We start from the raw sequence: 26207 nt of genomic DNA on the forward strand, positions 1-26207 counted from the left end.
GTCACATCATTGGGAGGATGCTGAGCACAGAGCCCATGGCTTCAGTGGCCAGCGGCTCCTCCTCTCTTGCGCTCAGAAGGAAATGGCCACTGAAACCACGCTGCACTCGGCTCCGCGCTTAGCCTCCTCCATCCCGTCAACATTGAGGGGGCCCAAAACGCCTTTGCCCTATAGAGTTGGTGCCAGTGCAACCAACCCAGGTACTGACAGCTGGGGATATTTGGGGGTCGCAGAACCAGACAAAGTCAAACTCAACCTTCCACAACCCCAGGGCCTCCAGATATCCTTGGACTACAGCTCCCATCATCCCTGTGCAGCGGCCATTGTGGCTGTAGCTCATGGGAGTTTGAGTCTTAACAACGTCAGGAAGGGACCTTGTTGGGAAAGGGTGGTCTACCTTGATGCAGAAATTAATGAAACAAATTGCTACAACAGAGGGTTGGGAAATGCTCTCTAGGTGTGTTCTGCTTTGCAGAGAATAGTCCTCTGTGTGAAAGGCTACTCGTTCAAACTCCCCCCCCCCTGACCACTTGAGAATTGCTGAGAGTCCTGGAGTACCGATCAATGATTTTTCTGCTGGTTGCTTGGCAATTCTAACATGCTATGCTAGATGCTAAGTAAGTTGCTGTCGTGGTCCTGAATGAAGCTGTTCCACGGACCAGGCTTTCGGAACCTCTGTTCGAGAGTGTTCCTTTCTTGTTCCCACAAAGCGAAAACTGTATGATTCCCTCAGCCTACTGCCCAAGCCTCGCTTCAAATGGGAAAGGGCTGAATTGAATGCAATTGTTCAGAACATGAATCACCTCGGCCTTCGGAAGGGGGCTGCAGGAGGTGGAGGGTGGTGAGAGAAATAACCAGGCATACCGAGATTAAAAATAGTGCAGCGGCAGAAATGAAAACAAAACAGAGGCAGAAGGCAGCATTCCGGTTTCCCCTTCCCTGCTTGGAGTTGCCAGGAGCTGGCAGCATCTATGGCTACAAAGAGAAGATGCATTTGGTCCATGGCGAAAGCAATTTCTCCTTCCCAGTTCTACATAAGAAGCTGCCTTATACGGAGTCAGTCTCAGCGGTCCATCTAACTCATTTTTGTCTACACTGATTGGCAGTGATTGTGCAGGGTTTCCAGACAGGGTGTCTTTCCCAGCCCTACCTTGGAATGCAACCAGGGATTGAACCTGGGACCCTCTGCATGCAAAGCAGATGCTCTCTAACCACTAAGCTACACAACCCTTCCCATCCAGACTCATGTTCTCTGGCCTCAATCCTCCCTGTGGCTCAGAGGAGGCAGCAACAGCATCTGGAGAGAGGTTGTCTCCAATTTTGAGACCTTCCAGGTCAAAGGATGAAGCTTTACCCAACTCAACAGACACCGAGTGTAGCCCAGGATGCAGTCCCCACCACCCCAAAGCCATAGAAGTCAACAGATGCAAAATCAAGCAATAGCCAACCGAGAGCTCCTCAGGATGGGAGCATGTTAACGGCAGGTCCAGAGACCAACCAGATTTCAGTAGACACCTCCCTGAATGAGTTCCAGTCAGCACCTGTGCTAATGATCTGTCCAGGGTCCTGAAAGACCATGCTTTTTGCCTTCACTGATCCTAATCAGCCTGCTACCTTGACCCTGTCCTATCAGAAGTGACTGCCATGAGAACACCAGAAGAGATCTGCTGGATTAGGCCAGAGGCCCATCTAGTCCAAGACTCTGCTCTCACAGTGGCCAACCAGAAATGAAACTGGAGAGGGGGGAAAGACTGCAAGCAGGTCCTGTGCGCAGCAACACTCTCCTCACCTGCAGATCTAGAACCTTGCTGCCTCTGACAGTGGAAGGGGGAAATTGCCATTGTGGCTACTGACCATTACCGTCCATAAACTTGCCTTTTTAAACCCTCTTTTAAAAGCCAGCCAAGCCACCTTGAACACTGCTGCTCTGAGGTCCTCTTTGTGGGCTTCCCAGAGGGCACCTGGTTGGCCACTGTGAGAAGAGGATGCTGGACCTTTAGCCTGATACTTAAAGGGGATTTGGCCATCACACACACATGCAAAATGGCTCTAAAGAAAACAATGCTCCCAAATTCCACCCTTGGAGCTAGGAACCTTGTTCGCCAATAGTTTTCCATTGTTTTGGACAAGGGACCTTCCCAGCTCCCATTGGAGATGTAGGGGGTTGACCCTGGGGCCTTCTGCAACAAAGGAGATCTTTTACCCCTGAGCTATAGCCCTTCCCTGAGCTACTTTGTGCCTATCAAGGACATTGTTGAAAGCACTAGTGGCAGTCCATTTCTTTGGGCAAATAGCAAATAGCAGGTAGCAGTTAGAGATGTCCGAGAATTCCAGTGAAAATGGAAAACGGAATAGAAATTGCTGCCGTTCGCGTGTGAATCTGTGGTCAGAAATGAAAACCAGTGGTTTTCCCCCCCATTGTTGTGACATTTCCTTCACATCGAAATGAACTTAAGTTACGTAAATAGTTCCTCTTCAACTTGTGCTGAAGAGCAGACATTATAGTATTTGTTAGAAACTGAAGTGGAATGGATGGAGCAGTGATTGTAAGGAATGCAGGTTGGAACGGAAAGTGCTGCCTCCAGTTTCATTTCAGTTGGTTTTTATGTAAACAAAGACAAAAGAAATAAGGCACAACCGACCGAGTAGCAACCAGCCAGCTATTTCACTGGGACCACTTATAAACAGCTTCCGTCAAGTCCAAGAGCATAAGATCACCTGCTGTTTTCCAGCTTTGCAAGCATATCAAAGAAGACGGAGAACCATGCCTTGTAGGAAAGAGGGCATCATAAGCCTCCCAAAAACCTTATTATCATATGGGATGCTAACCAAGCAGTGTAAAGAATGAAATAGATACAATAATCAGTTACTCACTTGATCTTCAGGCTTGCAAGCATGGTTTTGTCAATCCTGGAAAAGATGAGGGGTGGGGAGGGAGAGAATGTTAAGCAGATTGTTCTTCTTGTTACTTTTATCGGTAGGATATCCTGCATTTTTGGCCGAAAAGCAGGCCACGTGGTGTGTATTCTGACACCACACCTACAAGGGTAGGAAATTTTTTTTGGGGGGGGGGTTGTCCTCAAGTCATCATCCTTATTTTTTTATAATAAAAAATAATAATAATCAAGATTTGAGGGTTGTTGTTGTTTTAAGATCCAGTTTCTAGTTCATAGAACCAATGGGATATGAATGAAAAATGTGGGATTTAACAGGAAGTCGGACTCGTGGAACTATTTTTTGTGTATATGAAGGTATGCAAGTTTATATAGAGAGAGGTGTTTGTTTGTTTTTCTTTTGTTTTTTGTTTTTCTCTTTCCCCCCCTTCTTTTTTCTTTTTCTTTTCTTTCTCTTTGTTTTTGCTTCCTTCCTTTGATGAAAGGGGATTAATTAAGATACAAAAGACAAAATACAGACAAGATAACGTTGTATGCAAAATTTTATTTTGTAACGTCATACAATAACAGTTGGACTGAGACGTTTTCCCCTGTGTTAAATTATAATAATCAATAAAAAAATTAAAAAAAAATGTGGGGAGAATTGAAAGCAACCATCTCGCAAGCTTGATATTTGGAAGCAATGGATGGGATTTCCAAGGGTGCAGAAAGCAAGGCTTTAATGCCCTAGACAGTCTCTCCCCCCCCCACCTACTCACGACTAGAAGAGTGAACATTAACGATGCCACAAAGGTAGGGTGGCCACCCAGTTTTCAAAAATCTTAAATCAATAGGGATGAAATCCTGCCCGGGTGTAAATCTCATTTAAATTCTGTGCTTACTTCAAAGGAAGCATCTATAGGATTGCATTGTTGCAGAGTAACCCCTACAGTTGTTCACTTAGAAAGCTATCCCATGATATTCAGTCGAGTCGACTCCCAGTGACTCTGTGTGTGTGTGTGTGTGTGTGTGTGTGTGTGTGTGTGTGTGTGTGTGTAGGACTGCAGTCTTAAATTAGTTAAGACAGAGTACAGGTGAATAGAAAGAAAACATTCTGGGGCAACCCAGTCAGATGGGAAGCTTGTTGTTGTTGTTGTTGTTGCTGCTGCTGCTGCTGCTGCTGCTAGGGTAAGGAAACCTGTGGCCTTCCAAATGTTGCTGGACTCCAACTCCCATCATCATTGACCACTGGCTTTGCTGGCTGGGGATAATGGGAGTTGGAATCCACTGGAGAGCCAGTGTGGTGTAGTGGTTAAGAGCGGTGGACTCATAATCTGGTGAACCGGGTTCGCGTCTCCGCTCCTCCACATGCAGCTGCTGGGTGACCTTGGGCCAGTCACACTTCTCCGAAGTCTCTCAGCCCCACTCACCTCACAGAGTGCTTGTTGTGGGGGAGGAAGGGAAAGGAGAGTGTTAGCCGCTTTGAGACTCCCTCGGGTAGTGATAAAGTGGGATATCAAATCCAAACTCTTCTTCTTCTTCTTCCAGTAACCTCTGCTAAGCCACAGGTGGGTTTGGGGTAGAAATTCAGTCCAGTTCACATTTCAAGCCAAAGCTACCAAATTTGCACTTTCCAAGCAGCTGTCCTTCAGATTTCGCACTTCTCTGAATTTTGCAATGTCGTTTTCCAGCCAAGTAACACATACAAAAAAATGCATATACTGGGGTATAAAGTGTGCATATAAATGCATATATCTGTGCAAAATAGCAACGTGCAATATAGTAGGGAACACTGCTTTGCCCAAAGCAAAAGTGTATATTAGGCAAAATAGAATAGCTGCTTGTGTTGATTAGTAGCAATTTGCACTAGAGTATTGATGGTTTTTCATGAGGACTTCTTTTTAGGGGGGGACTACAGACTGATGTGGAAATGTGAAGAAGCAGACTTAAGGTTGGAGAGAACAGTAATAGAGAGATTTCCTCATCCAGCCCAGTTTCTCCAGCCCATTTTAGATATTGTGTTGCTTGTCTCCTAGCAGTGAGATGCAAGGCGCCTTTGCTTTCCTATGTGAGAAATAAAGCAGAAGGCCTCTCAGGTTTTTTTTTTTTTTAAAAAAAAAACATACCTGTGGGTGGTTGGCTCTGAGTCCTTGTATTAAAATAGTTTTTTTAAAAAATCTGCTACCCCAATAAATTAAAACACATAAACAAAACAAAAACATAAAACACAAAAATAAAAATGATCTAACCAATCTAACCAGGCTGAAATCCTGCACACAGGAATAATACGCACAGCTGCCATGATGGTCCTGTCTCCTTTGAGACCCATTTAAGACGGACACCTTCCCTACATTTTGTTGTAACGTATTGCATTATTTCGCTACGCACTGTTGCTGGTTTTCCTGGTTTTTAAAATGGCTTTCGAGACTCGTGTGTGTGTGTGTGTGTGTGTGTGTGTGTGTGCGCGCGTGCCTGTGCACGGTGAGAGAATCCTTGTTGGACGAACCTTTTTATAGATGAAAATGAGCTCGGGGAGTTTTAGGGAGAACAAGGCTGTTGCCCTCCTTATGAAACGAAGAAGCAAATGAAAGATTTATAGTGCAGAATTACAGTTTAGATTTCACAGCAGTGGACCTGTAGGTTGGTGGGTGGGGATATCTGCTACCCGTTGCCGTTTCTTCACCCGAGAAAACCTAGATCACCCACAGGAAGCCAGAGTTTCGCTCTGACCAAGCTGGCGGGAAGGGAGGGGTTGTTTTCATCAACAGCCCTGACGGGGGTGGCCTGCAAATGCACAAAGTCTTTTGCAGGTGGCCTAGAAGAGTCACATTAAGGCCATATTTAAGGCCATATATTTAAAGCCACTTTAAACAGCCATGGCTTCCCCACCAAAGAATTATGGGAACTGCCACTTGTTATAGGTGCCAAGGGTTGCAAGGAGGCCCCTATTTCCGCCACAGAGCTATACAGCTGAATGCTAGTTTCCGTATTGGTTCAAGAAGCGCAGATCAAGTAGCTTCTCATAAAAATGCAAGCAAAACTGAATCTTTATCCAATGAGGCTAAATGCAGGAAGATTCCAGAGAGATAAGTTACTTCGTCATAACTTAAACTAAGGAATTCGCTGCATTACCACAAGATGCAGCAATAGCCACCGATCTGGGTTGCTTTAAAAGGGGAGTAGACAGATGCATAGATGATAAGGCTGTCTATGGCTGCTAGTCATAATGGCTATGTAGCAGTTCCACTACGAGAGACAGCATGTCTTCAAGCACCAATTTCTGGGGAGCATGGATGGGAAGCAGGGTTATGCACCTGGAGTCTTTTCCCAGGCATCAATTTGTAAGAAAAGGATGCTGGATTATATCTAGCAGGGCTTTCTGATCTGACCCAGAAGAGCTCTTGGAATTGTCCTTATGGGGGCTACGTAGACCAAAGAGCCAGTGGGCTTCATCACTGGTGGCTGCTTCCCATTGGGATTGGTAGGTTGGAATAATGTGTTGGAATATCAACAACCTCAGATATGCTGATGATACTACCTTGATGGCAGAAAGTGAGGAAGAATTAAAGAACCTTTTAATGAGGGTGAAAGAAGAGAGCGCAAAATATGGTCTGAAGCTCAACATCAAAAAAACTAAGATCATGGCCACTGGTCCCATCACCTCCTGGCAAATAGAAGGGGAAGAAATGGAGGCAGTGAGAGATTTCACTTTCTTGGGTTCCATGATCACTGCAGATGGTGACAGCAGTCATGAAATTAGAAGACGCCTGCTTCTTGGGAGAAAAGCAATGACAAACCTAGACAGCATCTTAAAAAGCAAAGACATCACCTTGCCGACAAAGGTCCGTATAGTTAAAGCTATGGTTTTCCCAGTAGTAATGTACGGAAGTGAGAGCTGGACCATAAAGAAGGCTGATCGCCGTAGAATTGATGCTTTTGAATTATGGTGCTGGAGGAGACCCTTGAGAGTCCCATGGACTGCAAGAAGATCAAACCTATCCATTCTCAAAGAAATCAGCCCTGAGTACTCACTAGAAGGACAGATCCTGAAGTTGAGGCTCCAGTACTTTGGCCACCTCATGAGAAGAGAAGAATCCCTAGAAAAGACCCTGATGTTGGGAAAGATGGAGGGCACAAGGAGAAGGGGACGGCAGAGGATGAGATGGTTGGACAGTGTTCTTGAAGCTACTAACATGAGTTTGGCCAAACTGCGAGAGGCAGTGAAGGATAGGTGTGCCTGGCGTGCTCTGGTCCATGGGGTCACGAAGAGTCGGACACGACTGAACGACTGAACAACAACAACAACAAGGTTGGAAGGCAGGGAGGCCAACAGTAGGTGGCGCCAGAGACAATGGCAAGCAGATCCAGCTCATTGTCCCCAACCTCCTCCTCCTTGCTGGGTTTTACAAAGGCAACACTGAGACTTAAGGAGGAGAGAAATGACCGGCTGGGCCAACCCCCTCCCCCCACCACCGGCTGGTTGGAAGTAAGGAGGTGGGCAGGTAGGGGTAGCTAAGTACCTCCACTGCCTTGTGCATTCCCTGTCCTGTGCAGGCCCAGAAATCAATGCTAAAAGCACTCAGTTTCTCACGGTAATGGGTGTGACCAACCACTCCACCCAGACAAAGACACATTTAGCAAGATAGCCAAGATAAGAGCTATTCTGCCAACCGCTTCCTTTTCAGTAAACACACAGAGACAGACTTTCCAGTGCTTGAACTCAGCACTCGAGAATACAGTGCATTTGCAGCCAACCTGCTGATTCATAGGTCTGAGCTACTCTGCTGCAAGTTCCCATGCTGATGGTTGCTTTTTTTCACTCGTCCCCTTCCCTTAATTTAGTGACTGTTCGTTTTCTATATTTCTAGGTCATCTGTTAAGGCAAAAGCATTCTCAAGGCAGCTTACATGCAAAAGATAAAATACAAGATAAAGGACTGCAGTAGTGGAGTGGTCGTCTTCTTCTTCTTCTTCTTCTTCCTCCTCCTCCTCTTCTTCCTCTTCTTCTTCAAGTGCAGGAACTCATCATGACTACTAAACAGCCAGCCTGAAATACGAACCTCTTCAAAGAAAAGGAAAGACGTATCCAGACCCACCTTGATCATCTTCATCATTCCCTAACTTCCTCTGTGCTAATCTTTCAAACAATAGTAAAACTCAGACATATCACCTAGGAAATATAGACAGCTGCCTTATCCTGAGTCAGACCATTGGTCCATGAAGCTCACTACTGACTGGTAGAAGCTCTGCAGAATTTCTGACAGGCTCTTCTCACAGCTCTAGATAGCAACACCAGAGACTGAACTTGGGACGTTTTGCATGCAAAGAAGTTGATGAAGTGGTTTGTAGCCAACATGCAAGAAAGTAGTGGTGCCCTTCTCATGTTCAATGGCAAGATGGAGGCGTGGCAGGTCATGGGTTGTAACCAATGCTAGTCCTACTGATTGAAGCAGATGGGCATGGCCAACCTGGCTCCATTAATTTCACTTGGTCTACTCTGAGTAAAACTTCATTGGATACAACTCTAAGCCTATTGTCCAAAGACAGACACACTGAAAGCACAGTGGCTTGAGGTGTATCTGTGATCAAAACTTGCAAGTTTTGCATTTAAAAACAGCGAATGCCCAAGAAATGTAACTGAAGCTCCTGAGCATTTTGTTTCCTTGGACAATGAAATGTCTCAGCTCTGTAGCAGAGCATGTCCCTTAGGAGAAAAGGCCCCATGTTCAATTAGGGACAGGCATATCTGCCAGTTTCGGGATTTCTCCATTACACATTTTCACAACCATATGTTCATTTCATCAAAGCTCCATATCAGTTTGTGAATTTTATTATTATTATTATTATTATTATTATTATTATTATTATTATTATTATTATTTCAAGTCCTTGTGGAAACCCTTCAGCATTTGAGTGCAAATCCCTTCTAAAACAACACATTTCTGTCTGCAGTTTTGCCTAATGTGCACTTTTTTTCGCAAAGCAGATTTCCCTAACAGAATGCCTTCTTTGTGTGTTATTTTCATGAACACCTCCATTGCATCGCATTGCATTGCATTGATGTTGGGAAAGATGGAGGGCACAAGGAGAAGGGGACGACAGAGGATGAGATGGTTGGACAGTGTTCTCGAAGCTACTAACATGAGTTTGGCCAAACTGCGAGAGGCAGTGAAGGATAGGTGTGCCTGGCGTGCTCTGGTCCATGGGGTCACGAAGAGTCGGACACGACTGAACGACTGAACAACAACAACAAAATACATTCACTTGGGCCGAGAACTACACTGCAAAATTCAGAGAAGTGAGAATGTCAAAGGGCAGACGTGTTTCCGGTATTGTTCTGGAATGTGAGAATCAGGTAGGTTCGCATTTAAAAGCGAACAGAATCCAATTCCTCACCCATCCTCAAGTTCATCTCCCGACATCTCCAGGCAGAGCTGGAGAAAGGACTTGCCTAGGTTCCTGGAGTGTCCGTGCAAAATTTCCAGGCACGGTCATTATTGTGGAACTGTTTCGTCACCCGTGAAATTTGGGGTGGGAGGAGACATAGGAATCACCTGCTGGAGTGCAGCCCCCTCTCGCTGCCTGCCCCCAGCATGCTTCTAAATGCCAGTTGTAAGAAACTGCAGGATGGGCAAGTTGCAGCTGTGCTGCCCATAACTAACTACCTGGGCACAGGTAGGCAATGTGGTGCCTTCACGATGTGCTTGGACTCCAGTTCCCATCCAAACTAGTCAACATGGCAAGCTGACAGGGATGGTGTTAGCTGGAGGGCATCATGTTGTCTTGGGGGCTTCCCATAGGGGCATCTGGTTGGCTGCTGTGAGAACAATATGCCAAACTAGATGGGCCACTGGCCTGATGCAGCATTAAGGGGGTCAACAGAATTTGGATGGGTCAAGCCTTCCGTGCAAAATCAAAGGATACTCCCTCCACTCTTTGTTGAAAGAGGCGGGCAGAGTAGCTACCGAAAGCCTCTGCATTGCGAATGGTCTCTGTGATGGCCTGGGATTCAGACTCAGATGCTGAACCTGAAGGATCCCAGCCTGCACAGGATTCCCCGCCTCCAGAACCAGCTGAGCCAGGGCTTGAGCCTGAAGGATCCCCACCTGTGCTGGATCCCCAGGTGCAGGCATCAGCAGAGTCTGCTCTGGCTCCTGATGGGAGGGAGGACCCATTGCCTGCAGGTGCTCCACTCCCAGCCTCTTCAGAGGAAGCTGAGGCGGCCCCTGGGTCCAGTAACCCACCAGAGGCTCAGGACAGAGAGGCGAAGAGAGCTAAGTGCCTTCAGGAGGAGTGCTCGCCTCCAGGCCCGGAGGAGAGGCGAGTCTCCTGAGGATCGGGGCCGCCCTAAGCATAGGGCCAGATAAAAGCCAGCCAGACCCAGCCCAAGCTGCGTGAGCAACTTAGCTGCAAAAGTATGCTTGACCTGCAACCTCGTGCCTGCACCTGCCTTGGACCTTGCCCTGCTCCCTGCCTCGCTCCCCGCCGGACTGACCTCCTTTGGACCCCTAGACCCAGGACTGGACTTGGACCTCACTTCACGGACAAACCCCTGGGGCCAGCACAGTCTCTCTCTCTCTCTCTCTCTCTCTCTCCCCCCCCCCTCTCTCAGTGCTCAAAAATCAGGGGCTCCTTCCACTTCCTTCCATCTTCCAGCGCCAAAGATAAACACTCACAAACCTACGCAAAAAGAAACCTCAACATCATACTGATTAGGGTAATGTGTGCGCATTAGGGACACGTGGTGTTAAGTCCACCTGAATGTGAGGGTGTATTTCGTGTGTGTGTGTGTGTGTGTGTGTGTGTGTGTGTTATTGTGCTGGATTTCCTGAGTGCAATGCGAGCCGAGCGTTTCTACCCTGGAGTCCAACCCCCCCCCCCCCTTGTTGCACTGCATTCATTACCTGCTGCGTTCTGGAACGGTGGCTTTTAGATCAATGTACCAGCGCATCACACTAAATTTTAAAGGGTAGGAAAGTACTGTGTGCTTGAATACCAGCACAAATTTCATCCCGGGAAAAATGACGACGCAAAACTCCCACATTTTTTCTGGATCAACAAGGTTGAAAACAGATTTTGTCTGGAAGCAAATAACATGGAAATGAGCGCCATGCTCCCACTAGATTCCGCTAGTTTTCTGTGCCATGTGAAAGATAACTTAAAGCACTGAAATTATTGGGCACAGAAACATTAGGGAAATGGCATAAAGTGCTGTCTGAAAGCTTCTCGGTAATGGGGATATTTATGAACAGAAATGCAGACACATCCCCCCCCCAAAGCACCTAAACCTCTGGTACAGACAACACAAACTGAACACTTTGTCAAAACATATTTTGTTGAGGTTGCGCTTAAGAACCCCTTTCTGAAATTCTAAACAAATCATAGAATTGCAGAGTTGGAAGGGATCCTGAGAATCATCTAGTCCAACCCCTGCAATGCAGGAATATGCAGCTGCCCCATACAGGGATCGAACCTGCAACCTTGGCGTTATCAGCACCACTCTCTAACCGACTGAGCTACCCAGGCAGCTCTTATGGGTCAGAAAGACGCCCGGAAGATCTCCCTCGGCAACCTCAGCTCTGCAAAGTAAATGAAGACAGACCCACCATCCGTAGCCCCCAAAGGAGACACTCCGCTTCCTCTGAAACATGGTGGCCGCTGCTTCTGGCTCCTGGTGCTGTGACCTGCTCTTATTCCTCGGAAGGGCTGCTCGCTCGCTCGCTCACACAGAGGCAGAACAACCAGGGAGACACATATTTCAAAGGGTGTTTCTTTCACTGCAGCTACATGGTGTATCCTTCTGCACGTGAAGGAAACCGCTGTGACCACTTCCTGCCCCAAACGCCTCTGCGATTCTCGATAAAGGAGGTGCGGTCCCTCCCCTCTGGGAAATAGTATGCCCAGTTATTTATTTATTTTCTTTTAAGTGCCGTAAAATTTGGTTTCTTTCTTTCTTTCTTTCTTTCTTTCTTTCTTTCTTTCTTTCTTTCTTTCTTTTTGTCCTCCCTCTACTGCTCATTCCTTTAACACAGTGGTTTTCAAGCAGTGTGGCGTGGCACCCTGGGGTGCCCTGAATGATGGTCAGGGGTGCCGTGGGCATCCCTGGCCTCTGTCCCTCTTTCCGTCCTCTGATGCCCTCTCACGTCTCTGCCTCCCAAAGGCTTGCACAGCTGTTTATTGCAGCAGCCCTTGCTATAAACTCTGCAGGTGAGTGGTGCCTCTTGGAGGCCCCTCTCTTTGGGGTGGGGTGGGGGCAACTCAGAGAACAGGGGCGGCGGTGGCAACTGCTCAGAGGGCTCCCAAGTAGAGAGGGGAGAGGAGGTTGAGGGAACACTCCACGAGGGAGGGTGTTCAAAAAAGGATGAGAGGCTGCCAACTCTGCAGGCAGGGGTTGACATAACTGGACTCCTCAGCCCAATGGGGTGCCACAGAAAGAATGTAGCTGGTTAAGGGAGCCGTGGACTCAAAAAGGTTGAAAACCTTTGCTTTAACAGATTTGGGGCTTGGCAATCGGTCAGTGTAAGTGAATCCTCTGCACCCTTACATCTGCAAAAAATAGGTTGCTATTGTTACATTGAAAGGCTATGCCAGTCTTTTCACCTGTCTGGAATGTGCCCCTGAACAGAAAGTGTGAATGTATGAAGAAACTTGCCTGCTGTGCGGAGGTGAAATGGGCATTTGTTGCTCCGCCCACCTGGGCCTCTGCCCCCACCCACCACTGACGTGTGGCCCCCAGAAGCTGGCCCAGACAGGAATGTGGCCCTCAGGCTGACAAGTGGGTGTAGACAGATGCATTTCTGCAGCTCACAACACAGGACAGCATAGGCGGCAACATTCTGCCCGTAAAAATCGGGACACGGGCCTCACACTTCTTTCTCAAAGCCCTGTAAGTGCTTGCTGGCTTTGAGAAGGAGACAGGAGGGCTCCGGGAGCCTGTCAGAGCCTCGCACCTCCTTCCCAAAAGGCCAGTCCACAGCCAGCATGAAAGAGGGGTACCCCAGGACAAAAGCAGAGCCTGGGGCGCTGTCAAGCAAAGCTTGGCTCTGCAGGTTAAATCAGGGCTCTTGGGAGGTATGTCCCTGTGTTTTGCCATTTTGAGCCCTGCTTACACCTGACACCTGACGTATATAAAGGTGTCAAACATTGTCACATGAACGACCCCAGCCTATCACTGCTAAAAAAAAGGCTTTTTGGGCTGGTCTGGCTCCCTACTTTTGCCAGGAGGTGGAGGCAACACAGGCTGAATTTATCTGGCTGGGTGGGTTATTTATTACAAGCACTTCCGTCCTGTTCTTCAGACCTTGCCGGGAGGCAGGAGAACAAAGGACAGCAAACGTTTCTTCCATGGACTACTTAAAGTTAGCTTGTCTTAGGCTCCAAGCCAATTGGACCTACTCCCAGGTAAACGTGTATAGGTTTGCTGTCTAAAGACAACAAAATGAGGGCCTCAGGAGAACAAAATGGGACCTGTAGATGGCCTTTGTATTGTGTTCGTGATTACTTCTGCTCATGGTAATATCAGGGTGATTAGACACACACTCCCGTTTTCAATCCTGTTTGCTCCTGGTAAAGTATTGGGGTAGACATACCACTTCCTTTCCAATCAGTGTGTGCCCCATAACTTCCTGCCAAAATCCTGGAGCCTTTTGTCCCCCAAATGTTTGGAGGGGGAAGCTTATCCCACTTTTGTTGTGCTATAGCGCGGGGTGCTCCTCCTCCTCTCCTCCTCCTCCTCCTCCTCTTCCAAGGAGCTCATTGTGGCATACATGGTTCCTCTCCCCTTCCTCATTTAATCCCCACAACAACCCTGCGAGGTAGGCTAGGCTGAGAGGCAGTGGCTGACTCACCCAGTGAGCTTTATGGCCAAGCGGAGATTCGAACCCGGGTCTCCCAGGTCCTAGTCTGACACCTTAACCAGTACACCACACAGGCTTTAAACATCACACGGTAACTAACAAAGGGGAAGATGTGTGGATGTTCCAGTATAAACCCATGACTAATGCACAATTATTACACCAACATTGTTGCAGAATACACCCACAGGAGGGGGGGAGGAATACACAAGTCTGGAGGGGCCCATTATGAAGGTGAAAAATGCTCTGATGTCTGCTGTCCCCTAAAGCTTCAGGCCCCCAACTTTTGCCAGGGAGTTGGCCCGGGAGGATGGGCTCTGTGCTTCAACATCTGGAGACCCAAGGGTTTTCCGCACCTGCCTAAGACAGCCCCACTGATGCCATGAGAACTCCCACCCCTCTTTGCGTGGTTCCATTTCCTGGAAGAAAATAAGTCAACTCCGTGCCAGGAGACTGACCTGACTTCAAAACCCCATTTAAATGTAAATCTTGACCTTCAGCTTTCTCATGGAAGTCTTTTAAATTACTAGCTGCGAGCTGAACAAGATTTTTCTTCTTCTAAGTGCTAAGTTGGTGTCCCTTCCAAGCATCACACGTTCCCCTTTTTCCATTCCTGCTGATCATTTTGGCTGTGTGAAGTGCAGCAATATGCACTCTGGCCTCTTCCTTGAAGGATGCTCTGTACTGGGGTTGGCAGGCTGTTTCATAAGATAAAGGCATCTTCAAGACTCATTTCCATGTGAAGCAAGCAACGGCTGAGTTTATCCCCATCGAGTGTCTGCTGGCGGCGCCTTGTGTCTCAGCTATGAGATGTACCCGGCTGACAGAGCAACACCTGACTGAGTGGGCAGGAGCAATAGAGACTTCAGTGGTCAAGAAGGCAGTTTCTGCACATGCTGTAGAGGGAAGTGAGGGGGGGGGGCTCATCAGCCTGAATTCGCCCCTGGAGGCACACTCCATTGTCTCTTGGGACAGACAGATGCCAGGGGAAGTTTGCAAGAGAAGAAATGAGAACTTCGGAACACTGCATAGAAGCATAGAATCATAGAGTTGGAAGAGACCACAAGGGCCATCCATTCCAACCCCCTGCCAAGCAGGAAACACCATCAAAGCATTCCTGACAGATGGCTGTCAAGCTTCTGCTTAAAGACCTCCAAAAAAGGAGACTCTACCACACTCCTTGGTAGCAAATTCCACTGCCGAACAGCTCTCACTGTTAGGAAGTTCCTCCTAATGTTTAGGTGGAATCTTCTTTCTTGTAGTTTGAATCCATTGCTCTGTGTCCGCTTCTCTGGAGCAGCAGAAAACAACCTTTCTCCCTCCTCTATATGACATCCTTTTATATATTTGAACATGGCTATCATATCACCCCTTAACCTCTTCTCCAGGCTAAACATACCCAGCTCCCTAAGCCGTTCCTCATAAGGCATTGTTTCCAGGCCTTTGACCATTTTGGTTGCCCTCTTCTGGACACGTTCCAGCTCGTCAGTATCCTTCTTGAACTTTGGTGCCCAGAACTGGATACAGTATTCCAGGTGAGGTCTGACCAGAGCAGAATATAGTGGTACTATTACCTCCCTTGATCTAGACACTATACTCCTATTGATACAGCCCAGAATTGCATTGGCTTTTTTAGCTGCTGCATCACACTGTTGACTCATGTCAAGTTTATGCTCTACCAAGACTCCTAGATCCTTTTCACATGTACTGCTCTCAAGCCAGGTGTCACCCATCCTGTATTTGTGCCTTTCATTTTTTTTTTTTTGCCCAAGAGTAGTACTTTGCATTTCTCCCTGTTAAAATTCATCTTGTTTGCTCTGGCCCAGTTCTCTAATCTGTTAAGGTCATTTTGAAGTGTGATCCTGTCTTCTGGGGTATTAGCCACCCCTCCTAATTTGGTGTCATCTGCAAACTTGATCAGGATGCCCTCAAGCCCGTCATCCAAGTCATTGATGAAGATGTTGAATAAGACTGGGCCCAAGACAGAACCCTGTGGCACCCCACTAGTCATTTCTCTCCAGGATGAAGAGGAGCCATTGATAAGCACCCTTTGGGTTCGGTCAGTCAGCCAGTTACAAATCCACTGAATGTGCTCCAAGCCTGGGAATTACAGTGGTACCTTGGTTTACAACCATAATCCGTTCCGGAGGTCTGGTTGTAAACCAAAACAGGTTGTAACCCAAGGCGCGCTTTCTCCAATGGAGCCTCCAAAAAAAATGGGTTGTAATCCCCCCAAAAAGGGACACACACTTCTGGGTTTGACGTGGTTGCAATCCGAAATGGTTGCAAACCAAGGTATCACTGTAATGTTAAGAGTTACCTTAGTTAAATGGGAATTTAACTGGACCTTTGCCCAGAACCGAGCCATCATCTGACAGCAGATAATGGTCCTCAGTAAATTGCAAAGTTCAAACAAACAGATGCCGTCTCCTATGACTTAAAGTGACAGCTATCCATCAAGCCACCAGAATGCTGGGTGAAAACTGCTTCCTGGGTGTTAAGAGCCCTGGGACGTCATGGCAGCCAGACCAGCGTCAAGCTGCCTCAAAGGCAACGCAGCTTTAATGAAGGGAATAAACACTAATATCTCAAAGGCAAAAGCAGCAGTAGATTCGCTGCTGCCTGGTGTCAGGGCTCCGCAAGGCAACTTTGTGTCTCTGTCCGGTCCCTCCTAAATCTCCGGCAGAACGGAATGACCTCAGTACAAACCATCTGGGTAACATTTACAGAAAAGATTCTGCCAAGATCGTGGCGGAGGCATCCTCGGTTACAAGAAGCAATGCCCTTTGCGGCTTAGAAGCGTCGCCTTAGAAGGCAGAGGACAGGCAGGTGTGCCAATCTTTGGTGAATAAGTGGCATGCAAATCAGCGGTGGCGGCTGCCCATTGGGACTGGTGGGTTGGGAGGGAGGGAGCCCAACGGTAGGTGGTGCCAGAGCCAAGTTAGAATCATCGAATTGGAAGGGACCCCAGGGGTCATCTAGCCCAACCCCCTTGCAATGCAGGAATCTCAGCTAAAGCATCCGTGACAGATGGCCATCCAACCTCTGCTTAAAAACCTCCAAGGAAGGAGAGTCCACCACCTCCCAAGGGAGGCCGTTCCCACTGTCAAACAGCTCTTACTGTCAGACTTAGGCACCAACTCCAAGAGGCAAGGCAGTTCTAGTTTGGCTCCCATCCTCTCTGTTGAGTTCTGCGCTAAGGAGGAGGAGGAGGAGGAGGAGGAGGAGGAGGAGGAGGAGGAGGCTGACAGTCAGGGCTGCCCTCTGGGCTGGATGCAAGGAAGAAGACAGACAGTCCCAATGGACCAGCCTCTCTAATACAAGCAACTGAAATAAATAATAATCAATAAGTTGTAACGAACAGCTGTGCTCAGTGTGGTGTAGTGGTTAAGAGCGGTAGACTTGTAATCTGGTGAACTGGGTTCGCGTCTCTGCTCCTCCACATGCAGCTGCTGGGTGACCTTGGGCTAGTCACACTTTGAAGAAGAAGAAGAAGAAGAAGAAGAAGAAGAAGAAGAAGAAGAAGAAGAAGAAGAAGAGGAGGAGGAGGAGGAGGAGGAGGAGGAGGAGTTTGGATTTGATATCCCGCTTTTCACTACCCGAAGGAGTCTCAAAGCGGCTAACATTCTTCTTTCCCCTCCTCCCCCACAACAAACACTCTGTGAGGTGAGTGGGGCTGAGAGACTTCAAAGAAGTGTGACTAGCCCAAGGTCACCCAGCAGCTTCATGTGGAGGAGCGGAGACACGAACCCGGTTCCCCAGATTACGAGTCTACCACTCTTAACCACTACACCACACTGAGCACAGCTGTTCGTTACAACTTAATGATTATTATTTATTTATTGAAGTCTCTCAGCCCCACTCACCTCACAGAGTGTTTGTTGTGGGGGAGGAATGGAAAGGAGAATGTTAGCTGCTTTGAGACTCCTTCAGGTAGTGATAAAGCGGGATATCAAATCCAAATTCTTCTTCTGCTTCTTCTGCTTCTCAACTCCCTACACACATACAGATTTTAAAAATTATTTTCTGATGTCCTGCCTTTCTTCCATTATGAAACCCACAGGGCTGTGCATGGAGTCCCCACATGGTCACCCACCTAGGCAATCACCATTGGGTCCATCTAACTCAGTACTGCCTGCTCTGACTGGCAGCAGCTCTCCTGAGCTTCAGGCAGGGAGCACCTCCCAGCCGTGCCTGAAGATGCCAGGGATCGAACCTGGGACCTTCTGCACACAAGAAAGCTGAGCTACAGCTCTTCCTAGGATGAAAGCAAATCACCAGAAGCAAAGCAGCGTCGAGGCAGAGGCAGCACCAGTGCACCTTATGGGCAAAGCACATCCTGCTAAGTAGGTTACATAAGGAGGCTTACGAAAGAAACAGGTCGCCTGTGAGAGCTAATCTGCTGCAGCCTGGCCACTGCTAATCGAAAGCACCCACAAGTCATAGAATCATGGGATTGTAGGGGTGGAAGGAAACCCGGGGGTCATCCAGCCTGACCCCCTGCAATGTCCCCGTCACAGAAGGCAGTGCAGAGATTCGAAAAGAGAGGTTTGCGCAATTCTCTTTAGCGCTAGTTGAGTCAAAGGGTGGGAACGGCCATGCCTTAGAATTCAGTGGTAGAATAAACAATTGCTCTTCGGGCTGGCAGGGAAGTGTTGCGGCTCCCTCCCCCTCCCAAATTTCCACAACCGTTCTCCTGTGGAAAGAGGGGGGCAATCCTTTGAGAGAGTGGAAGATTCAGAGGTTAAAGGATTCTCGTCCCCTTTTGCCACATGAGGAGAAGTGGAATTGCCAGCTCCTGCCCTACACCACCAGAAGACAAGCAGCAGCACAGCACGCCAGAACGCCTCCCTCTCAGTTGGTTAGAGCACTGTGCTGATAATGCCAAGGCTGCAGGTTCGATCCCCGTATTGGACAAATTCCTGCATTGCAGGGGGTTGGATAAGATGATCCCCAGGATCCCTTCCAACTCTACAATTCTACAATTCTAGGATTCTGTCAGGATCCTAGAAGTGCTGCCTCTTGCACTTGGCTGAGGCTCTGAGCGCAGGGGTGAGGAACGTCAGAACTAGGGGCCAAATGTGGCTCTTCAGGCCTTTGTCTCTGGCCCTCGGGAGTCTCCCCAGAATACACACCCTCTTGACTCTGCTCCATGTCTTCTTCCAGTTCCTTTGCCTGGGGGAAAACACAGCCTGGAATTGCAATTATCTGTGGAGGGAGAGATGTGCAGAAGGAAACGTCTGGCTAGACTGCAACCTACAGCACAAGGTTTCATCCACTACTGGTGGTGCCATTGGGGTGATAAAAAATGCTCTGATCCCTGCCTGTGCAGAACAAATCCACTTGATAACAACAATAGCAGCAGCAGCAGCAGCAGCAACAACAACAACAACAACAACAACAACAACAACAACAACGGATGTTCTGCAATTTGGAGAGTGACGGGGAAATGTATTGGAAATTGCAGGGCAAGCGAATCATTAATGGGAAGAAGTATACATCGGGATGAATGTTCAATGAAGACCAGATATACCGGTAATCTAACCCCCGTGCAAGGTTCTTGGAAGCAAATCAGAATGAGTTCCCAATAAACAGAGCCCAATAAACCTCTCTACCCTTCCTAACCTATTTTTCCTGTTCTCATTTCAAGGGCAGTTTTTCTGTTGTTGGGGTTGTTGTTGTTTTTTTTTTAAAAAAAAAAGGGTGTTATATGCCGGAAATGAAACCCAAAAGGAACTGCTCTAATTAACCTATTAAACAGGATTCAGCCCCTCAAGAGCCAAGGCAATAAGCCGTCATTTGCAAGTCCTCACCCATCTCCACCACCTGGAAGCCACATAAAATCGTTCGCCGTGAGCCGCTGCCAAACCTAGGTCAATATGAACTAGATCTCTGCGTTGGGCAAAGTCAGATCTCTCGGTGCTGTTTGGACACAGCTGGTGCATAAATAACGAAGCTTCACGCCAGAGCTGGCAAAGCTCCATTTGGCTAATTAATGTGTCGCTGATTTGCAGATGAAATGCGTAGAAATACGCCCCCTGCTGGCTGAGCTCATAGCAGCTGCTTGTCCTGACTTCCCCTTGTTCTAAAGCAGGGGTGGCCAACTCCCAAGAGACTGCGGTCTACTCACAGAGTTAAAAGCTGGCAGTGATCTACCCCCTTTTGGAGGGTTCAGGTCAAAGTTGTTGAGATTGTTTTTTAGGAAGGAAAGCCCTGAATTTGGGGGTTGTTGAGCTTTTTTCTTTTATCCCAGGCTAGGAACTCCCTGTCAAGCATTCAGGCCCCAAAGACTTAGATTAAAATATGATAGAGGACTAGAATACCCTCCAACATTTCTCTGGTGAAAACAGGGACGTCCCATTCCATAAGGATAATTTTATTATTTATACCCCACCCATCTTACTGGGTTGCCCCAGCCACTCTGGGCGGCTTCCAACATATATAAAGGTAAAGGTAAAGGGACCTCTGACCATTAGGTCCAGTTGCAGACGACTCTGGGGTTGCGGCGCTCATCTTGCTTTATTGGCCGAGGGAGCCGGCGTTTGTACGCAAACAGCTTCCAGGTCATGTGGCCAGCATGACTTAAGCCGCTTCTGGCGAACCAGAGCAGCGCACTGAAATGCCGTTTACCTTCCCGCCAGAGTGGTACCTATTTATCTATTTGCACTTTGACATGCTTTCGAATTGCTAGGTTGGCAGGAGCTGGGACCGAGTAACGGGAGCTCACTCCGTCGTGGGGATTCGAACTGCCGACCTTCTGATCAGCAAGCCACTGACCACAGCGCCACCCACGTCCGCCTTCAACATATATAAATACATAATAAACATTAAACATTTAAAAAAAAAACTTCCCTATACAGGGCTGCCTTCCGACGGCTCAGGGGTCACATAATTCCATATCCTCCAACATTTCTCCAATGAAAATAGGGACGTCCTAAGGAAAAGCAGGACATTCTGGGATCAAATCAGAAACCAAGTTGGCTCCTCTAGATCAGGGACATCCCTGGAAAATAGGGACATTTGGAGGGGCTGGGATAGTTAGAAGACCAACAATAACATTGACTGGTGTCAGATTAGGAAGGGGAGAGAGAGAGGAGAGAGAAAGCACTTCTTCGCAATATTCATCGTAGAATGGAAATTTACCTCTAAAGCCATCTATTTTTATTTATTATTATTAATCACAGTCTACACAATTGTCTCAAGTCAATGTCCAGTCAAAACAGCTGTAGGCATTGGTTCACTGTGATTGTGATTGGAGGGGTGGTCGCCCCTCCAAATGATGATGGTGTAGGGAATTCCGTTAAAGGAATCCAGGGGCTCGACATTGCTTTTGTCCGAACCTCGGTCGGGGGATAGGGCCACGCAGGAGCCCCTGGGAACCTCCAGGGAGGGGGAGGGCTCTGCACCCAGCCTCCACATCTCTCCCTGGATGGGATCTCCCGCCGCTGACCAGTGGTCAGCTCTGTCCCATCGGACAGCTAGTCAGAACCAATGCCTACGCAACCACTCACATAATTTGTATTTTAATAAAGTTGTGGACTAAATTATTGCCAAAAGCCCAAACAAAGATTATGTCTGATGTGTGAATTTATTGGGGGGTGGCTTGGGGACCTCGACACGCAACTGATATTCAAAAGTGTTACTGCCTCCAACCATGGAGGCACAGCATTGCCATCTTGGCTAGTAGCCCTCAATCGTCTTCTCTTCCATGAATTTGCCCAGTCTTCATTTAATGCCGTCCAAGTTGGGGCACGATTCAGGAGAACCGAAAGGCAGCTAGCCAGGAAAATCTTTACAATTTAGTATATTCTTCATACTAATTTGGGGGCTGGGGGGGGGAGAAAGTCGACAAGGTTCTGAAATTACGCCTAGGAAGGACGAAATGATTCTCTCCTTTGCAACCTTGCGCCATGAAAGATGGATTGCGCCATTAATACTTCACACAGCAGTGGGGCGGTTCATCTATTTATGATGGTGGTGCGCAGGGATATGAAGGGGGGGCGGAAGGTTGCAACGCAGACAATGGCCTTAGATAAAAATGCAACGCATGTGCTTTTAGCGTTATCGACCAGCCTCCGCAGGGAACGTGGACCAAAGTCTGTATGCCAGCCTCGCCTCCTGTCTTCTCCTACCCTCCAGATTTCATGTTACTTCTAGACTCAAAGCCATTTTGGCAACTCTCCAGAAGCAGAAAAGCAAGCCACGGTGATTATTTTTGATGTCTAAAATGTCATCGTGTGTGTGTGTGTGTGTGTGTTTTTAAGGAGGAGGTAGGGAAAGATGCATTATTTAAATGAAAGCCCAGCCCACGGATTCTGAAATGTTGCTCTCTGGGAGAGTGCAGCGTCTTGTTCTGGGCTACTGGTATCTTACATAAGAAAAATGATCACAGAAGCATGGGCTGTGGGTAAGCCCCATAATGTACAGCACAATTTGAAGCACGTGACTTCCCCCCCCCCAAGAATCCTGGAGGCTACAGTTTGTAAAGGGTGCTGGGAGTTACAGAGTTATAAGGGTAAACTACAGTCCCCGGAGTTCTCTGGTGCATACGCACAGAGCCAGCGCTTCCATTAAGGCGAACTAGGCAATTGCCAAGGGTGCCAAAATGGAGGGGGCGCTGGCCAGGCTTGGGCGGGACGGGCTAGCAGCAGCTTCTCCGTTGTAGCGGAGAGGTGCTGCTTGCCCCCTAAACCACCACCCCCAGCTCCTGCTAAAGCAGGCTTTGGCGGGGGGCGGGCGGCAGGACGGGCAAGCAGCAGCTTCTGTGTACAGTGAAGAACCTGCTGCTTGCCTCTCCACCACCCCCACCTCCCGCTAAAGCAGGCTTTGGCGGGGGGGGGGCACCAGAAGGTGGTCTCGCCTAGGGCACAAGAAGCCCTAGCACCGGTCCTGCATACGCAGCCTTCCTCTCTGCCTTCCCATCATGTTACTGAGTTAGGAGGCTTTCCTCCCAGTCCAGTGCTGTGATTTGGAAAATAAACCAAGCTTTCCAAGGGTTTTCAATCTGAGCCGAGTGGAGACAAGCTCATCGATTTCTATCCAAAACCAGTGATTTGGTGGCTTAACTTGTAGAGCACATTGAGCTTTAAGACTAGATCTGCAGCCCACTGAGAAGCTTTAAGTTTCAAAGACAAACTTGCAAACAAGCGTTGCTATTTAAACTGCTAGCCTGAAATAAGAAGCCCGTGGAAGAAAAGGGAAGCCGTACCCAGCCTCTGTTTGGCTGTTTTCTTCCGTCTCTAACTCAGCTATGCTAAGCTGTTGCAAAATAATAGTGCAACTCGAAAGCCTCGTTATTGCTTCACTCACTGTCCAGAGCAAGAACAGCCCATCAATTCCCCTGGCGCTCCAGCCAGTGACATCATTACTCCTGCTCCGGAGGAGTCCCAAAGCTGGGCTCCCACCCACTCCACTTGTGAGAGAAATTCCAAGGAGCACTGCAGCAATCGCTGGGTATCGAGGCCATTAATCAAAACTCAAGGGCCGGCCTATATTTTAAAGGGGCGAAGAAACAATGGCCGTGTTACACAACTGAAGAGCCTGTTTGCAAGGTAGCCCTGACTGCATCTCTTAGTCCCACAAACCAGTGGCGTTCCTAGCCCCTTGGCTGCCCTGGGCGGGAAGCCAAGAGGCACCCCTGGGGGGCGGGGCATCGCGGCGCGTGCGTGCGTCATGACGTCATGACGCACGCACGCGCGGCGACGGCCCGGCATCCCCGGGGGCGGGGCATCGCTGCGTGTGCATCATGACACACGCAGGCGCGGCAACGCCCCGCCCCCGGAGTATGCCGGGCGGGGGCTTGGGGGCCTCGGCGGGCTGCAAAGAGCCCCGAAGCTGCTGCCGTAGCGGAAAGGGGTGCCAGGCTGCAGCTTCGGGGCTCTTTGCAGCCCACCGAGGCTCCCGAAGCGGCAGCCCCGCCATCCCCGGGGGGTGGGGCATCGCTGCGTGTGCGTCATAACGCACGCACACGCGGTGACGCCCCGCCCCCGGGGATGCCGGGCCGCCGCTTCGGGAGCCTCGTCCATGCAGCGCTGCTGCTCCCGGGGTGACGGAGGGACCGGCGGCGCGTGGGAGTGGTGGGAGGGGCCGCCACTTGTCACCCCTCACGCCGCCGCTCCCTCCGTCACCCCGGGAGCAGCAGCACCGCACACACCCGCCTAGGGGCGGCACGAGGGGCGGCCCGCCCCCACCGCCCCCACCCTACGACGCCCCTGCCACAAACAAGATCTTGCAGACTTCGGCTGAGTCTCAATGAGGAAGCAAAGAAAGGAGCCGTTTTTAGAAGCCAGGTGACCTTGAGATCAAATCCATCTGTGTTTCCAAATCGGATAGGGGTTTGTTTGTTTGTTTGTTTGTTTGTTGAGCAGCACACAGACAAGACCAGTGTCGCCCTGGATTTACTCCAGAATCATTAAAAGCAGCGAGAGGCTCTCTTCTGCGTAGCGTTTCCAGATATGGATTTGTCCTGGAGGACTGGAAACTCTGGCAGTCACACCCCTTTCGAAACACACAAATCGGCACGCTTGTGCACGCACGCACCCGCACGCAACATGAGAGAGATTATCTCTGGGGTTGCGTTGTTTTTTCCCCACTGCCACTATATAAAATCGCTACAAAAACAAACCAATATAAATCCTGTTGGCTGCCAACAGGGAAGAGAAGCAGCTCCAAAAATGCTCATCCATCTGTTTGGGACGAGATCAGGCAAGTGAGGAATGCAGCAGCAATGACGTTGAGAAACATAATTTGGGCATATAAAGGATGGACACATGGGTTGCTGTCCAGAAACCATGAAAACACCTTGATTCTAATATATTAGAACCTAACATTTAGGGGAGAGAGGTGGGAATAAACCTGTGTTTTTCAGGGGTTGTGTTCCATCAGGGCATATCTATCAGGGACCACATGATGATGGTTGATGGGGCTACTGTCAAATGGGGGGGCATCGCTTTCTCTCTTTCTTGCACTCACTTGGCTCATCCTAACATTCCCCATTCAGTGGGCAGAGGCAGATTGGCCCCATACCAACCTGAGGTTGCTTGCTCCCAGTTTAGGGAAGCAACTCTCAGCCACATCTGCAGTGTGCTTTTAAGAAATTAGGATACCACTTCAAACAGCCATGGATTCTCCCAAAGAATCCTGGGAGCTGTAGTTTGTTAGAGGTGCCGAGAGGCATCAAGAGAGCCTCTATTCCCCTTGCAGTGTCACGATTCCAAGCATAGTTTAGCCATCAACCCCTCTTCCGCCAATGTGGGAACGTGAAGAACTGAACTTGAGATGGAAAAGAATGAGAAACCAAAATTGTTCGATTCAACCATCCCTCACCCAAATATTTTGAAATCTTGTTGTGGTAAGATATCTAAAAACAGTTAACAAGAATAGTTTTGAGTGGCGGAGGGGTAGAGAGAGAGAGACCTGAAAAACTGTTATACTATGGGAAAATATTCCCCAGGAATCAAGATCAAAACACCTTCTCAAAGGAAAACACAATGCAGAACGTTAACAGCTCCCACAGACATTATTGTATGGATGTTCTGAATACAACTCATTCCATCCTCCAGTCACCATGGTTACGTAGTTTGGAGTACCCTTTTCCAACAGCAGCACTGAGTTCCACAGAGGGAATTGAAAGCAAAACCGTCAGTATCACAACGCCATTATACAAATCTACTGTTGCTGGGAGTATTGTGTACAGTTTTGGTCACCTCGCTTGAAAAAGGATATTGCAGACTTGGGAAAGGTTCAGAAAGGGACAGCCAAAATGATAAAGGGGATGGAGTGGCTCCTTTATGAGGAAAAAAAATGCAGCATTTGGACATTTTTTGTTTAGAGAAAAGAGGTAGCATGGTAAAATGATACGTGACATGGGGAAAGTGAATCGAGGAAAGTTGTTTTTCCTTTCACATAACTCTGGAACTGAAGGGCACCCAATGAAGTTGAAGATTCAGGACAAGGAAAGTAATTCTTCTTCATGCAGCGCACAGTTAAACTATGGAACTCACTGCCTCAGGAGGCCGGGATGGCCATCAGCTTGGATGGCTTTCAAACAGAATTGGGCAGACTCACAGGGGATAAGGTTATCAGTGGCCACAAGTCATAATGCCTACGCTCTGCTTCCACAGTTGGAGGCAATCGTGCTTCTGAATTCCAGTTGCTGGAAACCAGAGGGCAGAGGGCTCTTGGGCTCAGATCCTACTTCCCATGAAGGGATCTTGTTGACCCCTGTGAGAGCAGGGTGATGGACTGGACGGGCCATTGGCATGATCCAGCTGGCTCGTCTTATGGATAAATATAGCCATTCCATGTTTCTCCCCGCTTCTCATTTTTCCATCTTTAAATTCAGTTATTCACATTTCTATGTCACTTTGTGAATTTTGCTTTTTTTAAAAAAAGAAGAAGAAGAAGAAGTCCTCGTGAAAATTCATCAGCATTCTCACGTGAATTCCTTCTACTATACACATTTTTATATGCAATTTTGCCTA

General features: G+C 48.4%; 1 protein-coding gene and 1 non-coding gene across 2 annotated transcripts in view; both read right to left on the reverse strand.

Moving 5' to 3' along the window:
- The window catches only part of RAP1GAP2 (RAP1 GTPase activating protein 2), a 194491-nt gene that overhangs the window by 144832 nt on the left and 23452 nt on the right, over positions 1–26207 (reverse strand). Inside the window, exon 3 of the mRNA XM_033171729.1 lies at positions 2875–2910. Coding sequence (XP_033027620.1) covers positions 2875–2910 — 36 coding nt within the window. The remainder of the gene's footprint in view (positions 1–2874; positions 2911–26207) is intronic.
- On the reverse strand, positions 11325–11398 carry TRNAI-GAU. Its single transcript has one exon. It is a non-coding gene; the product is annotated as a tRNA-Ile (tRNA).

The sequence above is a fragment of the Lacerta agilis genome, chromosome 15, assembly GCF_009819535.1.
Source record: "Lacerta agilis isolate rLacAgi1 chromosome 15, rLacAgi1.pri, whole genome shotgun sequence".
Classification (NCBI taxonomy): domain Eukaryota; kingdom Metazoa; phylum Chordata; class Lepidosauria; order Squamata; family Lacertidae; genus Lacerta; species Lacerta agilis.